We start from the raw sequence: 27667 nt of genomic DNA, 5'->3' as shown, positions 1-27667 counted from the left end.
GTACGAAGTGTGACACGGAGAGTAAGGTGGTGGTGGAACGTGTGCGAGAAAGCACACCTGAATTGGTCATGGCGCGAGTGTGGGAGAGCCCATCCGAGCGCGTTAGTGGGTGGATGCAAGAGTGCATGCCCATGGTGAGTGTTACGGAGGACGTAACGGAGGAGAGGTGTGGACCAAAGTGTGCGCAAGAGTGTGCGCGAGAGGTGTGGTGTGTAACAGGGAGAGCGTTGGTGGAATGTACGGACGGCGTTGGAACGCCGGGTTTGGTGAGGGTGAAAGGGGTAGCGTATGCTTGTAAGCATGCAAGTAAAGCATCGACGGTAACCGGGATAGCGGTTAGGGCGACGGATAGCCGATACGAGCACTCGGTGCGAGGGGTGCTTTGTTGGGTGCGAGGCCCGGCGCGGGTCGATGCTGCGTCGCTTCTCTTCGAAGCGTCGTTGCCGATTCGGGCTTGGCCCCGCCCCGCATGGTCGAGTCCGGGCCTTGGCGGGCGAGGCGACCGGTCCGGTTCAAGGGCGAGTGGGAGGAAGCGGAACGGTGCCCCCTCGAGGGGACGGGGTTCCGACCGGGGGAGATTGAGCCATCGGGCCCGGGACCGCAAGGTGCCGCGCCGAGATGGTGCGTGGAACCTCGGTCCAACCAAACCACCTCCCTTGAACCGAAAGCCGGACGGATTCAACCTGCAGGCGACCAAACCACCCGAATTCATTGCTCGGCTTTACGAAGCCGAGTTTAATGATGTCACGACGCACCGAGGCTAGGGTATAGCGGACTGTGATGATGATAGTAGTGATTTGATACGAAATTTAGAAAAGTGAGTAGAATTGGCAGTAAATGGGAAATTTTTGATTTGTTGGATTTGGACGAACAAAATTTATAGTGAGAAATGCCCCGCTGTGGTGGGATGGCAACGCTGGCATCCCTCACAGAAGGGTGGGGCAAATGCGCAATAGTTTATGGGGTGGCTATGACAACCGAGCCAGGGAGGGCTTGGATAATGATAGGGATCTAGAAGAGATTGACATTAGGTAACGTTAAGTTTAGTTAGTGACTGATACCTGTAGTGGGGACGCAGGTAGATTAGTATGGATGATAATGACGTGGGAGCACAATAGTTTAAAGGGGCGACTGGGAAGCGCAAGTTTCAGAGGGGAGTAGTTAGCTGAGATGATGCCGTGTGTGAGGATTGAACAGGTGTGATTGAACAGGTGTGATTGCACAGGTGTGCAACTGAACAGGTGTGTGGAGCAGTGTATGAGTGAGTGATGGTGATGTGTGTTGTGTTGACCAACTGGTCCAGGAAGAGGAGGAGGGTGCAGGTGGCACCAGGTATGATTGCACAGGTGTGCAACAACAGGTGAATGGAGGACAGGTGTATGGAATAAATGGTATGGAGTATTGGAATGGATGGTCGTGGAGTGAGTATGGTGGAAATTGTGGAGTGGAGTGGATGGTGCGAAGGTGTGAATGGGGGAAGAGTGGACCCCCATCACGGATACCCGGGGCGGGTAGTGTAAGTGTTAGGTAGAGGGTATAGGTAAATTGTGGTTGGATATTGGCATCTGTGGTGCGAGGTGAAAGAATGGTATTTGGATGGGTGCATTAATGTTGTGGAAATGGCTGCGCGTGTAGCCTGTTAGTGTGTGTAGTTGGTTGGGCGCTCCACCACTGTGAGGATGTCGGCCAGGTGAGGCCGCAGGTGGGCTCTGGGAGCCGGTAGTAGTTGTTGTGGATGGGGCCCGAGGATCCGGAGGACGGACCCGGGTAGCCCAGTGCCAGAGGGCACCGAGTGGGGTGACAGAGCCAGGAGGGGCTGTCCCCAGTTAGTTAGGTTAGGGTGAGGAGCTAGGTAAGCTCGGGTGGCAACTGCAGTGGTGGAGGTGTGCAGGTGGGTAGACCTGCTGGGAGAGCTACACGTCGCAGCCCAGAAATTGTGCGAGGGCACCGGGGGATGAATCGGGGGAGTGAGACCCCAAATTGAGAAGCACCACAGTTTGGTCAATGGGAATTGGTTTTTTTAAACCCATAGTGTAAGTGGCCAATGAATTGGCAGGGAAAGACCCCGGGTAGTGTAAAGTGTGTTAATGTCATTTAGAAAGTAGTTAGGATGAAGTCTCCTCGCACCATCTGCATCCACTCACCTGAGGTGACAGGAACTCCACACCATGCCATGTTAAATTATTTTTACTGTGCAAATGTTTGGAATGTGAGACGCATCATGACGTGGGTGTGACATTGTGCTTTGTGTTCCATCTCTTCCTCCTTATGAGGATTGATGATAAATTTGGTGATGACAAATTTTGGATAGAGGGATTGTGGTGACGAATTTGGTATAGGAGAAATATGGGGAAGACGTGACAGTAGTGACGAATTTGTAAATGGGTAGATTTTGTAAATATGGGGTAAGGGCAAGGGTAGTGTATGACAGGGGGGTGACGTACGGTAGGGACGAGCTTTCTCACTTCGCCCTCCGTACGCATTTCGCCTTGCATTGCCTTATTGATGTGTACCCTTGTGACCTTACCCCTCGCTCAATTGTCTTTCCCCTTTTGTCTCCCACATGACCTGTGCGCCATTGGGTGCCGAGGGGAGCGTGCGTGGGTCGGCCATTGTGCGCCCGAAATTCCCAGAACCAGCTGTCTGCATCGATGCACCACATTATGGACCACATGTCTGTGGCCGAGCACCAATTATGGACCCCATGGGTTGGGGCATGGCCCCTCTGCTGGAACCGGCCATGAGGGCCCGAAATCTTGCTGGCGGACCATGGCCACAGGGCACCGATGCCCCACAGGTGAACCACACTAGTCGGCCCTGTGGGCCATAAATAAAATAAATAAAAAGGACACATTGGGTGCAAGTTTTAATACAAATAGGCCGCCAGTAAGCAAAGCAAAAGAATGACAACATCTGGAAGACAAATAATAATTACCAGCAGAGGGAGCCGAAGAGCAAGAGATCACCTGCAGGGTTAGGGGTTGTTGATTTTATTTTTATGGAACACTGATAAACATTGATGAACAATGGTGACTGCACCGATTGGTGCTTGAGGATGTGTTGGTGCGTTATAGGTGCTTTCATGGTGCGTCGATGCAGAGCAGACTGTCTCCCCCCCCCCCCCCCCCCCCCAGAAAGAACAATCACAGGTCCTGGGTTAGTTTTGTAAATAAAAATAGCGTCATTGTAAATAATGCTCCCCACCGTCAGTGTATAGTTTGAAGACCATTCCGCAATTCGGTTAACTGTGGGCGTAAGTCTGTTAGGCAGGGTGCAATGGAGCAGCGGGACACATTTATTTATGTTTTAAAACTGTCGCACTCAGGGTCAGGTTAAAAATAGAGGGAACTACACCTACGTGTCACACTAAAAATAAAAGTTGTAGGCCCGGGCCGTGCCTAAGAGGAGGAGGGTGCAGTGTTGCGGAGATGAGGACTGTATTTTTTTGATTGTGTGCTGTACTATTATTATTATTGGTTGTTCTGCGCCCCCTACCTCCGGAGCTGTGTAAAGGTGAAAGGGCATCCCATAATTAGTCCACAAGCATACACGTCAGCCAAGTAATAGAATACCCCTGTTGATAGTTATCTCTTATTCTGTGTTCTAGGGTAAGGCTGTGTCTCCCATTAATTGAAGTACTCCATTGCACCAGTGAAAGAGAATAGATCCCCTTTCATTCCCATCCCCAAAATCCCCATTTCCTTCACATCCCTTTTCGTCATTGCCGAGCCCTCGATTGCCATATTACATCCCCTCTCGTCATTGCTGAGCCCTCGATTCCCAATCACCTCCCCTCCAATAACCGCCATTGACCATGTGCTTGAGTCGGAGAAGAAAGGCGTGTCTCCACCTCGTCATAGAGGGGAGGAGGGGCGTACCCGCCTGTCGTCATCGAGGGCGGAGCCCGAGGGTCGCGCGACCAACCAGGGCCGAGGTGAGCACCCCGATGGGCGTGTCCAAAACGCCGGCGGCTTAATCGCTGGAGGCGCTATAAAAGGGCGCGCACGGAAGTGAGTCGTGAGTTGGTTGCACAGTTGGTCTGAGTTGGTCGTCAAGAAAGAGAGTCGTGAAGAACCAGTCAGGAGAGTTGGTTGCACAGTTGGTCTGAGTCGGTTGCCAGTAGAGTTGGTCTGAGTTGGTCTTGGTGAGAAAGAGCTGAGTCGGTCGTCAAGTGGAGAGTGGTGAAGAGTCAGTCAGTAGAGTCGGTGGTCAGTGGTGGCGTTGGTTGCGGTGAGGAGTCGGTGGTAAAGAGTGAGGGACCAAGAAAGAGTTGAGGGTTTGGACCAGACGAGTCGGACAAGGCCTGGCAAAGCACGCGACGTACACAGCAGCCAAAACAGCAGCGTGGGGCCTGAACGGCGGCTGCTAAACGCGCCGGTTGTGCTGCGGGACCCCCTTTGACCTCCCTCTCCCTCCAGCCATCCACCTCCTGCCTTTCCACCCTTCTTGTGGACGTGAGTTTGTTCTGTTTGTTCTGTCCTGGGAATAAGTTAAGTCTGTAGATAAGCTAGTATTTGCACTGTGTCACCTGCGTCTTATGTGTTGTAAATAAACCTTGATTGCTCCTTTTTTTTATATGTGTGGATAATAATAAATCCCATTACTCGTCTGTACGTCTTCTCGTTTTATTCCTTTTCCTCTGCATTTCGTCGTTTTTGTCTTTTCCCTGATTGAGCAGCTGCGGTGCGATACGGCCAAAGTTCTGGGTGAATCGGGTGAGTCAGGGATCCTGTAACGGTCGCGGTAATACACCACCGCTCGGTAAATAACATCTTAATCCGCGATCTGTAACAATATATATATATAATATATATATGAATTGTGGGAGAATGTTGGTTCTGTGACAACCCCAATTTAACATTGAAGTGAATGGGGATGGAAAAAACATTATTTGACACCCTCCCAAAATATATTGCTTCAATTTTTTTAAGTAAGCAGGTTGGCTCTTAATTAAACAAATATCAAATTCTCAATAGACAACCACTCAGCAGATTTCCCCACTACAATTCCCCCACAATTTCCGAGGTCTGTGGCGAGTGGGGTGGATGAGGAAGACTCTTAAAATGCAGGTCCTCGATTGTTGCAGCTGTGGCGCGGGCTGTATGTGGCCAAGCATTGTCATGCTGCAGCAAAACACCGGTAGTGAGTAGTCCATGATGTTTTGATCTGATTGCTGGTTTCAGATTATTTTTAAGCAGGTCGCCGTTTGATGTGCTGGTGACTGTGGTCCCTCTGGGTATGTAATGCTCTACAAGTGGGCCTCAGCTATCCCAGAAGAGCGTCAGCATCACTTGGACAGCTGTGTGCGGAATTTTTTGGGCTTCGGTGAAGTTGAATGGCGCCACTCTTTGGTTGCCCTTTTCGTTTCTGGCTGAAAGTAGTAGACCCAGCTTTCATCCCCGCGCTGTAAGAAAGCGTCGCTTTCTGTTTCGTAACGTCACAGAAGTTCTTCACATGCGTCCACTCACCATTCTTTCAGTTGGTGTGTGAGTTGTTTAGGCACCCATGTTTTGGCCAGCGGTCGGGAAGCGGTCAGACAAACAACTAAGTCTGGGGACCGTCGTGAGTAACCGCTTCTTTTTATGGTCTTAAAGATCGTGAAAAAATAATCTGGAAGTTTAATGATGCTGAAGCAATCTTATGCACATCACCCTTATGCACTGTAATAAGATGACGAGTCGCAGTTTAGGAGATGGAAGCTTTATTGTCACCATTGAAGATCGTCCGCAGCGTCAATCGTCATTTTCTTCACCCTGGCCCTCTCACATGCCACGCCCACTCATGCTGGAAATTAATTCCGGGTTTTACCGCCTTTTTTTTCTTACTGCCACGAAGTGTCTATTACATCACCTTGTCCAACACGTTACATTAGTTCCTCATACCTGGTGTCTGTGTCCTTAAGGACTTCCTTAATGACAGTAAATTTCGTGTTTGGAATATTTTCAATTTCGACTGCCAGGCCGGCAGACAGAGTAAAAAATATCTCACGCCTCTCTACACTTGTGCAATTGGGACAAATTCAAAGCCAAATTACTGTTCAACAGCAAACTTGTCTTCCTATTCATGTTCAAAATATAACATTCAATCGAAATAAGTTGTTCCACGAACAAAACTGACAGAACAGATGGACGGACATGAACCAATTGCTTAACCCCGCTTTTCCCTTCGCGTGCGCGGAGTAATGAAAGGCAGGACTGGACGAAGGCTTTTATAGCATCCAACGTCTGCCACGGTACCAACAAAAACTTTTTGATTTTTACAAGGACATCTGCCGTCATGTTAATAACCAACGAGCAGATGTTCTCGTCCGATATACCGGAATATCAATGGAAACTCCAAGGTAGTGATAGCGGTCCACACTACCTGGAACTGGCATCGGTCTACCATGGATGGAGAATGCCGTATTGTCTACACCGACATCCTGTTGGCAGTGCAATTACAGGGAGGCACAATTTACAGGCTTAAAAAAGAAAGAAATAATTTGCTTATTATCAGTTTAATAGCAAGTGGTCCCACAGAGCAGGACTTGTCTATTAAATGTATTTTTGGTATCGAGAGTTAGACAAGGGGCTTGATCGTTCGCTCCACGCAACTACCCGGTATTGCAGCGATTATATTGCAAATCATGACAATCAGCATTGTGCTGTTCCTGATCAAAACATCCCAGCAAGGAATACAGAAGCCAACCTGGAAGTCCCGCAGGACTGAATTTATTCTCTTTAGTTCTACCACAAGGAGTCTCGCTTCAAAGAGTTCTCACACTATATATCCGGGAGAACTTCATGTTGAATTTCAGTGACCGTACAATCTGCTTCATTCCCCAAATCTTTTTCAATGCCTCTTCTTTTCGTGAGACTAGATAGACAATGGTCAAGGCACATTATGAAGCGATCTACGTCTTTCCGCGTTATACCGATAGATGCAGCCGCATTCAGATAGGCACAAGGATAGTGTGAGCTGTGAGCTCCGAATCCCTCAAACTTGTATCCTCCAACAACAGATTCAACTCCCCGTGAAATCACCCTGCAAAGAGGAACAAGATCGGATGAGGTGAAGCTGTTGCGGTAAAATATCCGTTCTGAAAGGGATCAGAAAACAGTGAGCAAACATACCATTCTGTAGGCCTCACCTTGCTCCAGAAACGTGTCGCGTGAAGAGCATCGAACGCAAGCGCATCACCTCAGTCGTGCCCCGTATGCACTCCAGGTTGGATAGTGACAATGCTGCCACAGAAGGCAAATTGTTTGTCAATATTAGTTTTAAATAATCACCTCCGTTCAGGGATTATAAAAATATACCTTCTGATGAAAAATTGCAGCTAAATCCATCAAAAAGTATTTTTACGATTACAAATACAAAACAAATAATTTACTTGGTTTGTAAACTGTGCAATGTATACGAATGGGGAAGACGAACAAGAATTGACATCACACAATTTTCACCCTTTTATTTCTTGTCCAACATGTGAAACACTGACCTGGTCTGAATCCAAATTGACGATTCAGACCTGGTCACTCAACTCTGGACATGCTGCTTCTGCTGTCTCAACCATGAATGGAGGTCCTCAATGTCAAACAGGAAATTAGAGCTGTCTCCCTTGACATATCACGTGCCTTCGATACGGTCTGGCACCCCGCTCTGCTCACGAAACTCTCCTCCTATGGTATGCATGGTTATCTCCACGCATGGCTTGCGGACTTCCTCTGTGGTCCTAGTCAATGTGTGGCCCTGAATGGATTTCTCTCATCTCCCCTTCCTGTTCAGGCTGGAGTTCCCCAAGGCAGTGTTCTGGGCCCTGTGCTTTTTCTGGTCTTCATCAATGATCTTTTCTACCCCCATGTCTCTGGAAAATCCTCTATCTCTTTTCTGATGACTTCACTCTCTGCCGCTCCATTCCTCATCCCTCAGATCGGCAGTCTGCAGCCTCCTCACTCTCTGCAGACCTGGACAAAATCGGACTGGTCATACAAGTGGAACATGTCTTTCAATCCTGACAAATGTCAGACTCTCACAATGTCTCTCTGAAAAGACCGTCTGGACAACCCTCCCATCTACTTTTCTCAACAATCCTCTCCAAGAAGTTCTGTTGCTCAAGCTCTTAGGTCTCTCAATCTGCCATAAAACCACATTTCCAAACTAGTCTCCAAAGCCAGTCGCCGTCTGGGCATCCTCCGTCGTGCGAAGTCCTTTCTTGGCACACCTGAGCTCCTCACCACATACAAGGCTTTCATCCGCAGCTCATTGGAATACTGCTCTCCTCTCTGGGCTGTTCCTCCTGCCTCACACCGGGCTCGGCTTCACGCTGTTGAAACCAAAGCTTTCAGAATCATTGGAATCTCCCGCGATGAAGCTAACTCTGAGGGCCTTTCACTCACTCACCGCAGGCAGGTTGGTGGTCTTTCTGTCTTCTACCGACTCCTCTCTGGCCTAGCCGCCCCCACCCCCAGCCCTGTCTGTGCTCTGTCCCCCAAATACTCCTACAGGTCGCACACGATCTGCCAGCAACCCTCTTCTTGTGAAACTGCCAAAATCAAGACTCTCTATTTACCTTCACTCTTTCATTCCTCTTTTCTCCTGCCTCCTGAACAAACTTCCTCACTCTCTTCAATCCCACTCCTCCTTCCAGGTCTTTAAAACAGCTGTTCACCACCATCTCTTATCTTCCCCCATCTAAAACCTTGATCTTTTCTACCCCCGTTAATTCACCCCAGATCCACTTTTCTGAAATACCGACTTCTTTCCTGGAAGACCTAGCTGTGTCCATGTGGTTTTACCTCTCCCACCCCCAACCCCCTTACCATGCCCCCCTCACCCCCCCCCAAGCCTTCTCCCTCCCACAGATCTCCCAATGTCCCTGCTCTCAAATGTTGTACTTGTGTGCTTCCCCCTCTCTCCCCATCCTGTCTCTCGCTCCCTTTATTATGTCTTATGTGTCAGTTTTTTTTTTGTCATTAATGTTAGCTCTTGCACGAGCCTCGACCTTGAATACCAAAAAAAAGAAAGAAAAAAAAGGAAGTGACAACTCGCGACTCATTATTTTCATCCTTTTCAAGAGTTCGAAAAATAAATCACTACAGGGCCGACTTCATCTGGTGTTAAAAAAGCATAACCCTATGCTAATGGCTGACGAATTTGTGGCAACCGTACCGGAACCTTTCATGAACGACCGCACCGGAACCTTTGTGGAGAACAAGAAAATGGTGCATGTTGTGACGACAGACTAATATATGGTTTTGTATACAGAAATCGAGATCCATGGAGGAGCTAAACGATGGAGGGCAGCAGGTACATCAATTGGCAAAAGATCAAAAAAGAAGAAGCACACAAATGGATGAAGGACAAAAATTAAATGTGTGAAGTTTTCAGTTAAAGTAGAAGAGAGTGGGTTAATATTGGAGAAAGCATTCAGATGTGACAATGTACTCTTGGAAGACTGGAGGAAGGGGCACGGAGACAACAGACAGAATCAGTCACACAGACGGATGAAGGAATGGAGATGAGCGTTCGCAGCCAATAGGGGATGGTCAGCAGATATGGGGTGCTGAAAGAACGTGTGCGACCAGGGCTGGCTGGGAATGAGGTCAGAAATGCGGCCATAGAAACCCAAGTCAACCCAACCTGCCTTCGATTGGCAAAAGCAGACTTTGGGGCATTGCCCCCTGCAGAGATATGCCAATAAAATGAAGGGCCTTGGACTCGCTCAAGCGGGAGCAAGATGGGAAGCAGCTGCACCAACCCAGTGAAGAGCGAGACTCCATATCAGATTAATATAACACCCAAGGTACAAAAACATTTCCTCTCAGCTGCAGTGAACCCACGTACCAAGTGAGACAGGATTGTGTGGCGTGTGCAGAACTCTTTCTCCATACTTCTTTGCAATTTCAACCAGCTGTGCCTTCAGATAATTATACATCTCCTGCAAAAGATGAAGGAATGCAAGCAATTTTACATCCATGTTATATTATAGAACTAAACACTCACTCTCCATGCATTTGAGTCTTTGCGTTGTGGTTAGTGTTAGTGTCTACCTGTGTTTTAAGCACCCTCTGTTGATCAGAACCCCTGCAAAAATTGCTTGTTTGACACGGGTTCATGGTCATCATTCCAGGTATTATATACGCATATATAGTTATGGAAATGCCGAAGGGGTTAATTATTCATCAGTTATCTCTTAATGAATGTTAACACAAGTGTTTGTAACCTCGATGAGGAATGACTATAAATGTCTGTCTCGGCAGTTCCTCGTCACCCTAGTTCCTTGTGCGCTGCTTTTCCCTCTATGTGGTCAGCTGGGTGGGAGAGGGAGAGGGTGCGATTATAAAAGGCAGCGACGCTTGCGTGCACCAGGGAGACACCACACCACGGTGAGTGCATGCTGGAGAGACCCGGCGACGTCTCGGTGGAGACGCAGAGTGACGCCATAGTGAGCGCGTATACACGAGAGACCTGGGGAGACACCACAATGAAGAACCGCACATAGAGACAGCTATGTCTCTATGTGCGGCAGACAGAGTAAAAAATATCTCACGCCTCTCTACACTTGTGCAATTGGGACAAATTCAAAGCCAAATTACTGTTCAACAGCAAACTTGTCTTCCTATTCATGTTCAAAATATAACATTCAATCGAAATAAGTTGTTCCACGAACAAAACTGACAGAACAGATGGACGGACATGAACCAATTGCTTAACCCCGCTTTTCCCTTCGCGTGCGCGGAGTAATGAAAGGCAGGACTGGACGAAGGCTTTTATAGCATCCAACGTCTGCCACGGTACCAACAAAAACTTTTTGATTTTTACAAGGACATCTGCCGTCATGTTAATAACCAACGAGCAGATGTTCTCGTCCGATATACCGGAATATCAATGGGAACTCCAAGGTAGTGATAGCGGTCTACACTACCTGGAACTGGCATCGGTCTACCATGGATGGAGAATGCCGTATTGTCTACACCGACATCCTGTTGGCAGTGCAATTACAGGGAGGCACAATTTACAGGCTTAAAAAAGAAAGAAATAATTTGCTTCTTATCAGTTTAATAGCAAGTGGTCCCACAGAGCAGGACTTGTCTATTAAATGTATTTTTGGTATCGAGAGTTAGACAAGGGGTTGATCGTTCGCTCCACGCAACTACCCGGTATTGCAGCGATTATATTGCAAATCATTACAATCAGCATTGTGCTGTTCCTGATCAAAACATCCCAGCAAGGAATACAGAAGCCAACCTGGAAGTCCCGCAGGACTGAATTTATTCTCGTTAGTTCTACCACAAGGAGTCTCGCTTCAAAGAGTTCTCACACTATATATCCGGGAGAACTTCATGTTGAATTTCAGTGACCGTACAATCTGCTTCATTCCCCAAATCTTTTTCAATGCCTCTTCTTTTCGTGAGACTAGATAGACAATGGTCAAGGCACATTATGAAGCGATCTACGTCTTTCCGCGTTATACCGATAGATGCAGCCGCATTCAGATAGGCACAAGGATAGTGTGAGCTGTGAGCTCCGAATCCCTCAAACTTGTATCCTCCAACAACAGATTCAACTCCCCGTGAAATCACCCTGCAAAGAGGAACAAGATCGGATGAGGTGAAGCTGTTGCGGTAAAATATCCGTTCTGAAAGGGATCAGAAAACAGTGAGCAAACATACCATTCTGTAGGCCTCACCTTGCTCCAGAAACGTGTCGCGTGAAGAGCATCGAACCCAAGCGCATGACCTCAGTCGTGCCCCGTATGCACTCCAGGTTGGATAGTGACAATGCTGCCACAGAAGGCAAATTGTTTGTCAATATTAGTTTTAAATAATCACCTCCGTTCAGGGATTATAAAAATATACCTTCTGATGAAAAATTGCAGCTAAATCCATCAAAAAGTATTTTTACGATTACAAATACAAAACAAATAATTTACTTGGTTTGTAAACTGTGCAATGTATACGAATGGGGAAGACGAACAAGAATTGACATCACACAATTTTCACCCTTTTATTTCTTGTCCAACATGTGAAACACTGACCTGGTCTGAATCCAAATTGACGATTCAGACCAGGTCACTCAACTCTGGACATGCTGCTTCTGCTGTCTCAACAATGAATGGAGGTCCTCAATGTCAAACAGGAAATTAGAGCTGTCTCCCTTGACATATCACGTGCCTTCGATACGGTCTGGCACCCCGCTCTGCTCACGAAACTCTCCTCCTATGGTATGCATGGTTATCTCCACGCATGGCTTGCGGACTTCCTCTGTGGTCCTAGTCAATGTGTGGCCCTGAATGGATTTCTCTCATCTCCCCCTTCCTGTTCAGGCTGGAGTTCCCCAAGGCAGTGTTCTGGGCCCTGTGCTTTTTCTGGTCTTCATCAATGATCTTTTCTACCCCCATGTCTCTGGAAAATCCTCTCTATCTCTTTTCTGATGACTTCACTCTCTGCCGCTCCATTCCTCATCCCTCAGATCGGCAGTCTGCAGCCTCCTCACTCTCTGCAGACCTGGACAAAATCGGACTGGTCATACAAGTGGAACATGTCTTTCAATCCTGACAAATGTCAGACTCTCACAATGTCTCTCTGAAAAGACCGTCTGGACAACCCTCCCATCTACTTTTCTCAACAATCCTCTCCAAGAAGTTCTGTTGCTCAAGCTCTTAGGTCTCTCAATCTGCCATAAAACCACATTTCCAAACTAGTCTCCAAAGCCAGTCGCCGTCTGGGCATCCTCCGTCGTGCGAAGTCCTTTCTTGGCACACCTGAGCTCCTCACCACATACAAGGCTTTCATCCGCAGCTCATTGGAATACTGCTCTCCTCTCTGGGCTGTTCCTCCTGCCTCACACCGGGCTCGGCTTCACGCTGTTGAAACCAAAGCTTTCAGAATCATTGGAATCTCCCGCGATGAAGCTAACTCTGAGGGCCTTTCACTCACTCACCGCAGGCAGGTTGGTGGTCTTTCTGTCTTCTACCGACTCCTCTCTGGCCTAGCCGCCCCCACCCCCAGCCCTGTCTGTGCTCTGTCCCCCAAATACTCCTACAGGTCGCACACGATCTGCCAGCAACCCTCTTCTTGTGAAACTGCCAAAATCAAGACTCTCTATTTACCTTCACTCTTTCATTCCTCTTTTCTCCTGCCTCCTGAACAAACTTCCTCACTCTCTTCAATCCCACTCCTCCCTCCAGGTCTTTAAAACAGCTGTTCACCACCATCTCTTATCTTCCCCCATCTAAAACCTTGATCTTTTCTAACCCCGTTAATTCACCCCAGATCCACTTTTCTGAAATACCGACTTCTTTCCTGGAAGACCTAGCTGTGTCCATGTGGTTTTACCTCTCCCACCCCCAACCCCCTTACCATGCCCCCCTCACCCCCCCCCAAGCCTTCTCCCTCCCACAGATCTCCCAATGTCCCTGCTCTCAAATGTTGTAGTTGTGTGCTTCCCCCTCTCTCCCCATCCTGTCTCTCGCTCCCTTTATTATGTCTTATGTGTCAGTTTTTTTTTTGTCATTAATGTTAGCTCTTGCACGAGCCTCGACCTTGAATACCAAAAAAAAGAAAGAAAAAAAAGGAAGTGACAACTCGCGACTCATTATTTTCATCCTTTTCAAGAGTTCGAAAAATAAATCACAACAGGGCCGACTTCATCTGGTGTTAAAAAAGCATAACCCTATGCTAATGGCTGACGAATTTGTGGCAACCGTACCGGAACCTTTCATGAACGACCGCACCGGAACCTTTGTGGAGAACAAGAAAATGGTGCAACTTTGTGACGACATACTAATATATGGTTTTGTATACAGAAATCGAGATCCATGGAGGAGCTAAACGATGGAGGGCAGCAGGTACATCAATTGGCAAAGGATCAAAAAAGAAGAAGCACACAAATGGATGAAGGACAAAAATTAAATGTGTGAAGTTTTCAGTTAAAGTAGAAGAGAGTGGGTTAATATTGGAGAAAGCATTCAGATGTGACAATGTACTCTTGGAAGACTGGAGGAAGGGGCACGGAGACAACAGACAGAATCAGTCACACAGACGGATGAAGGAATGGAGATGAGCGTTCGCAGCCAATAGGGGATGGTCAGCAGATATGGGGCGCTGAAAGAACGTGTGCGACCAGGGCTGGCTGGGAATGAGGTCAGAAATGCGGCCATAGAAACCCAAGTCAACCCAACCTGCCTTCGATTGGCAAAAGCAGACTTTGGGGCATTGCCCCCTGCAGAGATATGCCAATAAAATGAAGGGCCTTGGACTCGCTCAAGCGGGAGCAAGATGGGAAGCAGCTGCACCAACCCAGTGAGGAGCGAGACTCCATATCAGATTAATATAACACCCAAGGTACAAAAACATTTCCTCTCAGCTACAGTGAACCCACGTACCAAGAGAGACAGGATTGTGTGGCGTGTGCAGAACTCTTTCTCCATACTTCTTTGCAATTTCAACCAGCTGTGCCTTCAGATAATTATACATCTCCTGCAAAAGATGAAGGAATGCAAGCAATTTTACATCCATGTTATATTATAGAACTAAACACTCACTCTCCATGCATTTGAGTCTTTGCGTTGTGGTTAGTGTTAGTGTCTACCTGTGTTTTAAGCACCCTCTGTTGATCAGAACCCCTGCAAAAATTGCTTGTTTGACACGGGTTCATGGTCATCATTCCAGGTATTATATACGCATATATAGTTATGGAAATGCCGAAGGGGTTAATTATTCATCAGTTATCTCTTAATGAATGTTAACACAAGTGTTTGTAACCTCGATGAGGAATGACTATAAATGTCTGTCTCGGCAGTTCCTCGTCACCCTAGTTCCTTGTGCGCTGCTTTTCCCTCTATGTGGTCAGCTGGGTGGGAGAGGGAGAGGGTGCGATTATAAAAGGCAGCGACGCTTGCGTGCACCAGGGAGACACCACACCACACCACGGCGAGTGCATGCTAGAGAGACCCGGTGGACGTCTCGGTGGAGACGCAGAGTGACGCCATAGTGAGCGCGTATACACGAGAGACCTGGGGAGACACCACAATGAAGAACCGCACATAGAGACAGCAGACAGAAGCACAAGGCATGACAAACAAAACACGGCAAACTGGTGTGGAAGTATCTGCAAGGCAAAAAGGGGTCTGAAGGGCGAGCCTGCCGCAAAGCACCATTGGTGTCTCTGCCAGCCTGCGCCATGCCTCCCAATGCTCACCATAGAAAAGACCGGCTTCACACAAACACCACACACCATTGTCAACTCTTCTGGTCATCCTGTGTCCTTGCCCAAGTCTGCTAATAGGGCTCTAGGTTAAGCAGATCGATCGGGATCGCCATATTTACTCTAGATCCTTACTGTGCCCCATCCTCACTGTTGATCAAAGCTGTTGCTTTTAAAGCGTATTTCTGTGCATTTTGAGCCACAGGATCATCCTCCAGCGTGAGGAGACTCCCCTCAAACCACAGGTGCATGCTAAAACTGCTGCCCAGCGAAATTAATAAATCCCAAACGGGATTAAATAATCATCAAACGAACCCCTCCCCCCTGAGGGAGTGGGGGTTTGTTTGGTGAGGGTTCACTTTATTCCAATGTCACGTAAATATAATATTACTTTTCGCTCCTGCAGGGCACTTCTCCATCCTGAAACTCCAAGCGAAAGGAGGCTGAGCAGCAAGTCCGGGGAAGGAGTGGCAGAACCTCGTCCTGAAGAATAAGAAGAAGCAGCAGCATCGATATCCAATGAAAACTTTGGAATTTGTGATGATCCACATTTTCTACAAAAGCAGTTACAAAGAAGATAATTCGATCAATGATCTTGTTGAAAAGAAAAAACAGCTTTTAATTCTACTGTGAAGGGTACACAGAAGCAAAACCCAGTACATTCTAATTGCCATATTTAGAATGTGCTCTTTTACAAAGACATATTCTCAATCAGATATGAAACGCATCAAATTCAGGAATACCGAAGGACTGATTTTCAAATTTAATGTTGTAAACTCTGCAATTCAGTGGACTACTTTTTTCCACTTTTTGCTTGCACAGAAGAAATGTAGAATTTGATTTTTTCATGCGCAAGAAAATCTGAAAAAGTTCAGAAAAATTTTAAATACCCAAATGAAAATGACTTTTCTGATCTATTTTACGAATAAATACAGGCAGAGTGTACAGTGCATTCAGAAAGTATTCAGACCCCTTCACTTTTTTCACATTTTGTTATGTTGCAGCCTAATTGCCAAAATCGTTTAAATTCATTTTTTCCCTCAATCTACACTCACTGTCCCATAATGACAAAGACAAAACAGATTTTAGAAAGTTTTGCAAATTTATTAAAAATAAAAACGGAAACATCACATTGACCCTCAGTATTCATACCCTTTGCTATGACACTTGAAATTTAGCTCAGGTGCCTCCCATTTCTCTTGATCATCTTTGAGATGTTTCTGCACCTTGATTGGAGTCCACCTGTGGTAAATTCAATTGATTGGACATGATTTGGAAAGGCACACACCTGTCTATATAAGGTCTCACAGCTGACAATGCATATCAGAGCAAAAACCAAGCCATGTGGTCGAAGGAACTGCCTGCAGAGCTCAGAGACAGGATTGTGTCGAGGCACAGATCTGGGGAAGCCGACAACTAAATCTCTGCTGCATTGAAGGTTCCCAAGAGCACAGTAGTCTCCATAATTCTTAAATGGAAGAAGTTTGGAACAACCAGGACTCTTCCTAGAGCTTGCCGCCCGGCCAAACTAAGCAATCGGGGGAGAAGGGCCTGGGTAAGAGAGGTGACCAAGAACCCGATGGTCACTCTGGCTGAGCTCCAGAGATCCTGTGTGGAGATGGGAGAAACTTCCAGAAGGACAACCATCACTGCAACACTCCACCGATCTGGGCTTTATGGTAGAGTGGCCAGACGGAAGCTAAACAGTTCAATCTTGGTTTCATCAGACCACAGAATCTTGTTTCTCACAGTCTGAGAGTCCTTTAGGTGCTTTTTTTGCAAACTCCAAGTGGGCTTTCATGTGTCTTTCACTGAGGAGAGGCTTCCGTATACACATATGTATGTACATATGTATGTATATATGTATGTATATATATATACATATACACTACATGACCAAAAGTATGCAGACACCCCTTCTAATTCGTGGATTAGACTTTTTATTTTTCTTTTTGTAAGCGAAGTCTGTATCGAAATGGATTAGCACCGTCACATCTGCTGTTAGATTATTTTATTTTTATTCTCCGAATTGATATCCATGTCAATTATAGATGCTATTTGTCCATTGTCATGATTACTTTTTTTTTTAAATGATTACTGATAATGCAAGATATGTTTTTATTCATAAAAAAATTCCACAAATCTGCTTCTTCCGAAACTTATGACAGCTTCTTTATCGTCCTTTTGGGGTGGAGGGTACTTTACTTTTGTAGTGTATTTTCTTGGATTGGTACTTAAAATTTCTTCCAAATGATCATTGAATGAATGATCGTTTTAAGGCCATTTTCCCCGCTGGAGTGGGGGTTAGCCTTGTGGGCCCCATGACAATCATGGTTCCCTGTTTGAGGCAATGTTTTTATGGCCGGATGCCCTTCCTGACGCCAACCCTCAGTCGCCTCTTACGACACGCAGGGATACGGTGTACCTATTCTAAATCGGGGTACACACTGGGTTCCAAATGATCATTGATTTCTTGCATTTCATGAAGTTTTAAAGATCTCAACAATAAAAGCGTCACTTTGTAGGACATACCGGTGTGTAGGACATGTACCAAGTCAATTATTTACATTTTGGTAGACATTTGAATGAGATAAATTTAGTTTTATTTCGTTTTTCAAGGTTTTTGTACTTTTTACTGGCAGTTTGACCCACTCTTCTTATGAAAACTGCTCCAGTTCTCCAAGATTTGAAGGGTGCCTTCTCCCAACTGCTGTTTTCAGATCTCCCCACAGGTGTTCAATGGGATTTAGATCTGGACTCACTGCTGCCCACTTCAGAACAGTCTAGCGTTTTGTCTTGAACCATTCCTGGGTGCTTTTTAAAGTGTGTTTGGGGTCATTGTCCTGCTGCAAGACCCATGACCTTCAACGGAGACCCTGCTTTCTGACATTGGATTAAACATTGTGCTCCAATATGCCTTGGTAATCTTCTGATTTCATGATGCCATGCACACATTCAAGGCACCCAGTGCCAGAGGCAGCACAGCAACCCCAAAACATCACTGAACCTCCTCCATGCTTGACTGTATAAGAGGTGTTCTTTTCTTTGAAGGCTTCCTTTTGTTTTCTGTAAATATAGAGATGATGTGCTTTACCAAAAAGCTCTAATTTGGTCTCATCTGTCCACAGGACATTCTCCCAGAAAGGTTTTGGCTTGTTCAGGTGTTTTGGAAAACTCCAGTCAGACTTTACAGTGCCATGGGCCATGAACTTCCTGATAACATTGCGTACGGTGGACACAGGAACATCAAAGTCTCTGGAGATGGACTTGTAGCCTTGAGATTGTCCATGCTTGGCTACAATGTTGTGTCTGACCTACTCAGACAATTCTCTGGTTTTGTTTCTTTTCTCCATGCTCATTGCGGTACACACAGTGCCACAAAACAGCAGAATGACTCCTTTTCTCTATTCAAACTGGTTGAATGAGTGATTTTTATATTGCAGGCACTTGCAACTCACCACAGCTGAGTTCAATTCCAAAGTAAAGGAGAATCACCTGCTTGAAATCTAATTATTTCTAGCAACTTCTAAAAGGTGGCAATAATATTGTCCGGGCCATTTTAGGATTTCTGTGTGGAATAAGCTAAGATTTAGTCATTTTTTCAGCTTTTTTTGTTTTGTTCTACTGCAAACCAAAGAAATACATACCTATGGGAAAATCATAAGTGTTTGGAAAGCATGAGAAGGTAAAGAGTTCGTAAAGAGTTCCATTGGAGATCTGCGCATGCGCAAGATTGGAGGTCTCGTCTCTTCAAAGCTGTCCATGCACGCTCGCTTTCGAAGTTAAGTAACTTTTCACAATTGTGTTTTTGTCGAAACTGGTCTTGTATGTACCTATTGGGGTGTCTTTAATAGTATTCTTGGCGTTGCTTTTTTGTACCTGTGTACAGAATCGTCGGTCTTTCTCATCGTGTATTCTGAGGCCTAAGTGTAGTACTAGGCTACTGTGTCCAACCTTGGCTTTAGGCTTTGTTTTTGTCTCAGCGGTTCTCCGATCACGCTGAAATTTTTTTCCGGTCTCTGTTTTCACGGTCTTTTCATCCCATACTTCCTTGTTTTAAAATCTCCAAAAAAAAAAAAAAAAAAAACCCCAAAAACATTTCCTTCCGTTTTTATTCGTTTATTCGTTCTTAGTTGTTCGTTCGTTCATTCTTCGACCACGCTGTTTGTGATCGATCACGTTGTTAAAAAATGTCTCATCTGACCCCTGAAGACCTGTATTCGGTCATATTCTATAACACCTTTTTCTTCTTCTTCTATAAAAGGATGCTTTCGACTTACTCACCAAATCCATTCATTCCAAAAAAAAATTCCTTCTCTTATAGTGCATCTTTCATTCATTCCCTAAACTCTCCAGCACTCCATCCTCCCTCCAGCGTCCTCAAACGTATTTTTGACTCGAATGTCTCAAGAAACTCATTTTGCAATAAATGTTCGTTTCCCATTAATCGTACATTTTTCAAAATCCCATCACCCCAAAATCCCATTTCCCATCACCCCTCCCCTCTAAATCTACCCCCTTGCCAATCCCCTCCAAATCATCCCCATCACCCATCTCTTTCAAATCTTCCCCCTTGCCCCTCCCCTCCAAATCTTCCCAATCACCCATTCCTTTCAAATCTCCCCCCACACCCCTCCCCTCCGAGACTCTCCCTCGCTCCTCCCCTCCTAGACTCCCCTCTCACCCCTCCCCCTCAAAGCGTCCTCCCCGCTTCTTCCCCCTTCCAACTTTCACCTTCATCTCCCTCAACCTTCTGCCTCGCTCTTCCCCCTCGTCAAATAACACCTCACTGCGCCTCTCCCAATCACCATCAAACCTTTTGTCTGCCCCATCCTTCCCTTTCTCCGATCTATTCTGTAATCTCTGACACACCTTCAACAGCTCTCCCTACCTCTTCCTCCTCTTCCACATCTTACCCTACCGCTCCCCCCCCCCCCTGTTCTGTATCCGATGCTCCCCCTTCCTCTTCCTTAACAGTATGGACCTCAAACATCCGGGGCCTTCGCTCAAACATGTCTGATCTCTCCATACAGGTTGCTTCTGACAAACCAGACGTGATCTGCTTAACAGCAACTTTCCTCCTTCACGATGTCTCTGATTCCTTGGTATCTCTCCCAGGTTACTCCCTACTCCGGTATGATAGACCTGAGCCTCGTCCTGGAGGTGGGGTTGCTATCTTTATAAAAAACTCTCTTCCTCACTCGCCCTGCACTGCCCTCTCTCCACCTCACCCCCAGGAATTCCTTTGGCTACGGCTTCCCCTTCGCTCCCACCTTTTGTTCATATGTGTGTTGTACCGTCCACCAAACAGTGATGACTCCATCTACATCTCGCTGTCTGAGAATATGGACCAACTTCTATCTACCCATCCCAACTCTCTCTTCCTCATATGTGGTGATTTCAACTGTCACCATGCCCGTTGGCTGGGTGTGGGTACCTCTCTCACCAGCCATGGCTCTTCAGCAAAGGACTTCTGTGACTCACTGGGACTGACACAAACTGTCAATTTCCCGACCCGGATTTCAGTCAACGGAGCATCTTCTCTTCTGGACTTGGTTATGACTAACTTCCCTGAAAATGTCTGCTGCTCTTCTGATCATGTGCTTGTTAAAGTGGACATCTCTCTGACCATTCTCAGAGAGCCTCCTCAGCGTCGACGAGTCTGGCATTTCACTCAGGCCAACTGGCACGGTCTTCAAGCAGCCATCAATCATCTGGACTGGTCTCCCATCTCTACCGCCTCTGACATCAATTCTTCCTGGGAATTCTTCCAAAGCAAACCGCTCTCTCTCATGCACAGATTTATCCCATCTCGTCTTCTGTTGTCATACCCTTCCTCCCGTCCATGGTACACGGAATCTTGTGGTGAGGCTATTGCCCAGAAACAACTTGCTTTCGTCTCCTGGAAAGCAAATCCAACGGAAGGAAATCTCATTTCCTTTCACAAAGCCCGAAACAAGTGTGTGTCCAGTGTCCACGCTCAGGAGAGCCAGGAAACAATATCTCTCCGTTCTCAGGACCGAACTCTCTTATCTGTCTCCCTCTTCCAAATCCTGGTGGCGTCTGGTCAAATCTGTTTCTGGTGTTTGTTCCCCCTCCATCCCCTCCCTCACCTCAAATGGCCACACGGCTGACTCCGCACGCGAAAAAGCTGAATGCCTCAACTCTGTGTTTGCCTCTAAATCCTGTGTCCCAAACCCATCCCTCTCTGTACCCACCGTACCCAGTCGTACCCAGCTGCTCCTGGACTCTGTGTCCTTTCCTCCTGACAAGGTGGAAAAGTTTCTGTCAACCCTCGACTCGGATTCTGCAACTGGACCTGACGGCATCAGCCCACGGGTCCTAAAATCCTGTTCTTCCGCTCTTTCACTCCCTCTCTCTGTTCTCTTCACCCTCTCTTTTGCTCAAGGTCATCTTCCATCTGCTTGGAAATCTGCCAACATCACCGCTTTGCACAAAAAAGGTGCAAAAACAGATCCCAGCAACTACAGACCAATCAGCCTTCTCCCAATTATCAGCAAAGTCATGGAATCCATCATTGCTTCAGATATGAAATCTTTCCTCTTCTCCAATGGCTTGATCTCTGATCATCAATTTGGTTTCAGACCTGGACACTCTACTCTGGACATGCTGCTTCTGCTTTCTCAACAATGGATGGAGGTCCTCAATGCCAAACAGGAAATTAGAGCAGTCTCCCTTGACATATCACGTGCCTTCGATACGGTCTGGCACCCTGCTCTGCTCACCAAACTCTCCTCTTTTGGTATCCATGGAAATCTCCACGCATGGCTGGCGGACTTCCTCTCTAGTCGTAGTCAACATGTGGCCCTGAATGGGTTTCTCTCATCTCCTCTTCCTGTTCAGGCTGGAGTTCCACAAGGCAGTGTTCTAGGCCCTGTCCTTTTTCTGGTCTTCATCAATGATCTCTCTGACTCTCTTGAAAATCCTCTGTATCTCTTTGCTGATGACTCTACTCTCTGTCGCTCCATTCTTCATCCCTCAGATCGGCAGTCTGCTGCCTCCTCACTCTCTGCAGACCTGGACAAAATCACAGACTGGGCAAACAAGTGGAACATGTCTTTCAATCCTGACAAATCTCACACTCTTACGATGTCTCTCCGAAAAGACCGACTGGACAACCCTCCCATCCACTTTCTGAATAATCCTCTCCAAGAAGTTCTGTCACTCAAGCTTTTGGGTCTCACTATCTGCCATGATCTTTCCTGGGAAAACCACATTTCAAATCTGGCCTCCAAAGCCAGTCGCCGACTGGGCATCCTCCGTCGTGCGAAGTCCTTCCTTGGCACACCTGAGCTCCTCACCACATACAAGGCTTTCATCCGCAGCTCAATGGAATACTGCTCTCCCTTCTGGGCTGGTGCTCCTGCTTCACACCTAGCTCATCTTCACGCTGTTGAAACCAAAGCATTCAGAATCATTGGAATCTCCCGCGATGAAGCTAACTCCAAGGGCCTCTCACTCACTCACCGCAGGCAGGTTGGTGGTCTTTCCATCTTCTACCGACTCCTCTCTGGCCTTGCCCCCCCAGCTCTCTCTGGGCTCTGTCCCGCAAATATTCCTACAGGTCGCACAAGATCTGCCTGCAACCCTCTTATGGTCAAACTGCCAAAATCAAGACTCTCTGCTCACCTTCACTCCTTCATTCCTCTTTTCTCCCGCCTCTGGAACAAACTCCCTCACTCTCTTCAATCCCACTCCACCCTCCAGGTCTTTAAAACAGCTGTTCACCACCATGTCTTATCTTCCCCCATCCAAAACCTTGATCTTTTCTACCCCCGCTAATTTCACCCCAATTCCACTTTTTTGAAATACCAACTTCTGTCCTGGAAGTCATTGGTGTCCTTGTGTTTTATACTTCTCTTCTTCTCCCTCCACCCCCCCCCCCTTCCCATGCCTCCTCCCCCCAAGCCCTCTCCCTTCCACACATCTCCCTGCTCTCAAATGTTGTGTTTGTGTGCTTCACCTTCTCTCCCCATCTTGTTTTCCGCTCCCTCTTTTTATATATTTTGTTTGTCTGGTTGATTTGTTTGTGAAGTAAATGTTAGCTCTTTCACGAGCCTCGATTCAGTATACAAAAAAAAAAAAAAAAAAAAAAAAAAAAAAATCGTTTGGCAGCGGTGGGGAAGAAACAAAGATTTCACAGTCCGGTCCAGTTTCAGTCACAGTTTGTCCGCACAGAGAGTGCGTGCTTTTCTCAGCAACTATTGGCCTAATTGCCAATAAATTTTCACCATAGGAGTGCCTCTCCCTGTAAAATATTTTAATGATAATCATGACGTCATAGATCACGTGGTTGGGCGCCATCTTGGAAAAATCGAAATACTTTGCACCTCGACATTTCTGAAACCGCTTCATGGAAAAAATTGAAACCTGTCTCATGACCAAATACTCCCCAAGGGGAACAACAGATATTCATGATGTTGTCATCGGTGCCTTGATTATGACATCATAATTAACAAGTAGTTAGACAATTGGACAAGTCATAATTAGACAATTAGACAAGCTCGATCTGATCAATATGAAATTTCTTGAGCATGATATATTCAAAAATTGTACAGGATAATTAAATTGATGACGTCTTCAGTCACGTGGTTTGGCAGCCACATTTAATTGAGCATAAATATACGTCGTCAATAAACTAGACAAACACAGCAACTAATAAATACCACACAAACACAACATGGCGAGGGTCTGCAATCTCTTATTGCTCTTTCTTGTTCAACTTATTGTAAACGAGTAGAATAACAGTCTATTCCTCAAAAGAAGAAAACCTTAAAACTTCTTCCCCTTATTCTGTGGATTGTAGAATTGTCTCCCTGTGTCTGTTGTCTCATCCTCCTTCCTTTGGTCTTTCAAATGTGCTGCCCAACATTGCTTCATGCACTCGATCATGCACATCCGAGAACTCTTCTCACATATTGATTCATTCCCATTCTGTTCTCCAGGCCATTGTTACTCGTTTTGTGTTATTCCTCTTTTCCTTTTTGTGTATGTCCAATTTCCGCAATACCCTTTAGTAGTTTAATATGAAAATACGCATTGCGTAGAGTGAGAGCTTCGTTGACAATGGTCAGTCGATCCAGTACGCAGCCCTCGCAAACATCTCTGGCCTAGGCCTAGCTAGGCTAGGTTGTTTGATCTTGGGCTTAGAATTATAAATAAAGTCGGTGTAGCTGGCGGAAAACTGAAGTCGGTGTAGATGACGGAAAACTGAAATCGGTGTACCTGGCTTAAATGAAGTCGGTGCAGCTGGCGGAAAACTGAAGTCGGTGTAGCTGGCGGAAAACTGAAGCCGGTGTAGATGACGGAAAACTGAAATCGGTGTACCTGGCTAAAATGAAGTCGGTGTAGCTGGCGTAAATGATGAGTGGTTTCGAATTCAAAATCCGTTCTGTACAGTACTGTATTGTAATTTATTGATTTTAATCACCAGGTGAAAATAATTTACCGGTCGCGCCAGACCAAAGCAAGATCACGTGAGCAAGATGGCGGATCATGGAAGGGACAAGATGGCAGATCATGGAAGGGACATTTGAAATGACAACATGAAATTTTGTTCCCAAGGGAATGGGGAATGACAGTGAAATTTTGAATGGATTTACATATACATGCAATTGCCATGGAGGTTCGCTTCCGAAGCGCTCTATGAACCTGCTGCCCTTTGTTGGTCAATTTATCCATGAGCGTCGACTCTTGTATAAAATAAGCATTTACAAAATTAGAGTATGAATAAACAAATCAATTATGAGAAACCTGAATTCAAGGTGCATATGATGTCTCATTTGGAAAAAGGTTATACCAGATGATAAATTGAAAATGAGCCTTGATCATGAAGGCGAGTATCATTCTGCATTAGTGGACAGATAGAACAATGTAGAGAAACAACAGCGTGGTCATCAAAGTATGCTAAGAGCCGTGGGAAACAAGAAAAAGCTCAAATTTTGGGCATTGGCATTTCCTCTTTTGCTCCACTGAAGGGTTAACACCTGGAACCTCAGCTTCTCCTTCCACCAGAAGAAGAAAAGTGAGCAAAAAATAAAAAATTGTTAACAATTAATATATATATAAAAGATTTCCCAACTTCCTGCTAAAAACTCATGGGCTCAGGTGGTACAGTTACCTAATATTTTAGGTTTGTTTTACCAGCCATGTCAACACATTTTGGTTAGTGGTCTGGAACCCTCCTTATTATTCTACTTTTGTGATGCTACTTCTGTTTGCTTTCTACTCCATTCATAATAATATTTTGCAGATTCCTTGGCTGTTGAGGTCCTTCACTTTTCGCCCAAATACCAATAAGTATCCCTTTCTAGTTGTTGTTTTTTTGTAAATACAGTATTTACAGGTGCTTTTCTCTTTTTTTGGACAATTTTGCACAATCTTTCTAAATATATGCACCATACACGAATATATTCTACATTTATATATAATATAGGGAAAGTCTGCATGTTTGTATGTATATATGTATGTATGTATTGTTGGGGTTTTGTGTTTTTACAATAAAAGGTTAATTTCCCCTCATAGTTTAGTGACACTACAACACGTAGCCTCGTTTAAAGATCAGTTATTTCTTAGTAAATGTAAGCGTAGTCCTTTTCCTGTGTTTAGTTTGCGTTGAGTAGAATAATGAGAGCTAGGTCCCCTTCCGATGCTTATGCTGCCTCGATGCTTTTGGAATTGGCGCGAAATACCACGAGGCCGGCCTGAACGAGTCGATCAAGGCCAAAGGAAGGTGGGACAGAAGGAGTGGGAGTGACGGTAAGCATGAGCTGCCAATCAGGGCTCGAGGGGAGTGGCGTACCACTGCGGCAAAAGGCGGGGCTTGGAACATTCGATGCGGGCCAGGGCGTGGCGATATAACCCTGTGCCCAAAGCCCCCACCTCAGTTATGAGGAGAGACGCGCTGTGACAAGTTCTGAGAAGGGAGGCAGACGAGTTACAAGTTATGAGCTCGGGTGAAACGCGCATGAGTTACAAGTTGAGTTCTCGGTTGAGCTTGAGTCAGATCCTCCGTTGAGTTACGAGAGTGAATACGCGCAGTTGTATTAATCGCGCTGTGAAAGACAGCTGTGCCGGGCCAGAGACGTGCGAATATTTCCTTCCTCCTGCCTGCCTTTATCGAGATAAGCGCCGCGAGGATCCTTCCCGCCTGCCTGCCTGTCTTCACCGGGAAACGTGCGGCGACCGCCAGAGGGCCACACCGAGTGAGTTGTTCCTGGACGACCAAGGCCAGCGCGTTCAGCGCATGAACAATTCTTCCTTCATCCCCCTGTGAGTGTGCGTGGGCCCATTGTCTGGGTAGATAAGTAAGACATGTTTAAGACTGCCCTGTGTCTCTGCTTCTTCTACCAATCATTGTAAATAATAATTAAACCTGTTATTCCTTTGATTCGACCATCTCGTGTTTTCCATTATCGACTTAGCATGGTATGAATTGTATCGCTCTGATCGTGTTCCAATAGCAAGGTAACAGCACGGACCACGTGGTACGCAATCCGCTCGGGTGTACTCAAATTACGCGTGGTTCGTGCGAGACTTGATCCCCGCTTCCTCGGTGGCGTGGGTACTTAGGTACGTGTGAAAATTGTCCGGAAACCCTGTTCCACCTCTGGCCGGAAGTGGCGACTCAGTCTCGCGGTTGCGAAGACCCAAGGAGAACAAGGGGCTTAATCTCCCCTTGGTAAGGGAACGGGGTCACGCAAAACCGTAACAGTATTTATGCTCGTATGAAAAAGTAAAATTCTACAGGTGGAGTTGCACCTATGGTGAAAATTTCCTGTCAATCGGACCAACGGTTACAGAGAAAATCATATTTATTCTGTGCGAACAAACAAACAGACAGACAAACAAACAAACGGACTCAAATGCAACACTTTCTCCTCAGGCGAGGGTAATAAACAGGAGAAAACGAAAAATAAAGAAGTAAAGCTACATTCAAAGAACACCACCACCATGCCAAATAAATAAATAACATTGCACAGCATGCGCCATGTGGAGACGGAATTGGGAGGGGGGCAGGGGGTGTAAGCAGGGGGGGGGGGGGGTGTAAATCATTGATTGATTTATTGATTAATTGCGTAATTAGAAATAAATGAATAACAAGGAGAAAAAGATATAAAATGTCGTCCCAGGTCGAAAATTCCCATCGAAAACCAACAGGCCAAATCCCATAAAAATCCCAAAGGAAATTGGACCAGCAGGATCTACTTGTTTCAATAAGGAAAGTGAAATACTGGAGCAGTAGAAAATACCAATAAAAAAACAGTAAGTCAATGGGACCAGTAGGGGAAAACTAGAACCAGTAATTAGAGTTCAATAGAATACCAATAGGTCAATGGGATCAGTAGGGGAAAACTAGAACCAGTAATTCGAGTCCAATAAAATACCAATAGGTCAATGGGATCAGTAGGGGAAAACTAGAACCAGTAATTCAAGTCCAATAGAATACCAATAGGTCAAT

The 27667-nt window shown here is 46.1% G+C and overlaps 2 protein-coding genes across 2 annotated transcripts; both read right to left on the bottom strand.

The window, feature by feature from the left end:
- Window positions 1-5684: 5684 nt before the first annotated feature.
- LOC144889506 (O-phosphoseryl-tRNA(Sec) selenium transferase-like) lies at window positions 5685-10331 on the bottom strand. The gene is made up of 3 exons (XM_078769968.1): window positions 9823-10331; window positions 7130-7223; window positions 5685-7023 (listed from the first exon to the last, which is right to left on the bottom strand). The coding sequence occupies exons 1-3, from the start codon at window positions 9953-9955 to the stop codon at window positions 6762-6764; spliced, it is 489 nt and encodes a 162-aa protein (XP_078626094.1). The 5' UTR covers window positions 9956-10331; the 3' UTR covers window positions 5685-6761.
- Window positions 10332-11213: 882 nt separating this feature from the next.
- Window positions 11214-17704, bottom strand: LOC144889507 (O-phosphoseryl-tRNA(Sec) selenium transferase-like). Its single transcript, XM_078769969.1, has 4 exons — window positions 15578-17704; window positions 14366-14459; window positions 11669-11762; window positions 11214-11562 (listed from the first exon to the last, which is right to left on the bottom strand). The coding sequence occupies exons 2-4, from the start codon at window positions 14454-14456 to the stop codon at window positions 11301-11303; spliced, it is 447 nt and encodes a 148-aa protein (XP_078626095.1). The 5' UTR covers window positions 14457-14459; window positions 15578-17704; the 3' UTR covers window positions 11214-11300.
- Between the last annotated feature and the right edge of the window lie 9963 nt (window positions 17705-27667).

The sequence above is a fragment of the Myxine glutinosa genome, chromosome 1 (genome assembly GCF_964187855.1).
Source record: "Myxine glutinosa chromosome 1, kmMyxGlut1.1, whole genome shotgun sequence".
In the NCBI taxonomy this organism is placed as follows: domain Eukaryota; kingdom Metazoa; phylum Chordata; class Myxini; order Myxiniformes; family Myxinidae; genus Myxine; species Myxine glutinosa.
The sequence above is the reverse complement of the archived record's forward strand: the minus strand, read 5'-3'. Positions and strand labels throughout refer to the sequence as shown.

Excerpts from the sequence above, each read along its gene's own strand:
- LOC144889507 (XM_078769969.1), bottom strand. The coding sequence starts at position 14,456 with ATGTATAATTATCTGAAGGCACAGCTGGTTGAAATTGCAAAGAAGTAT. Across the intron at positions 11,763-14,365 it reads ACACAATCCTGTCTCTCTTG|CATTGTCACTATCCAACCTG; the intron begins GTACGTGGGTTC and ends CTTCTGTGGCAG. Across the intron at positions 11,563-11,668 it reads CGACACGTTTCTGGAGCAAG|GGTGATTTCACGGGGAGTTG; the intron begins GTGAGGCCTACA and ends TCCTCTTTGCAG.
- LOC144889506 (XM_078769968.1), bottom strand. The coding sequence starts at position 9,955 with ATGGATGTAAAATTGCTTGCATTCCTTCATCTTTTGCAGGAGATGTAT. Across the intron at positions 7,224-9,822 it reads ACACAATCCTGTCTCACTTG|CATTGTCACTATCCAACCTG; the intron begins GTACGTGGGTTC and ends CTTCTGTGGCAG. Across the intron at positions 7,024-7,129 it reads CGACACGTTTCTGGAGCAAG|GGTGATTTCACGGGGAGTTG; the intron begins GTGAGGCCTACA and ends TCCTCTTTGCAG.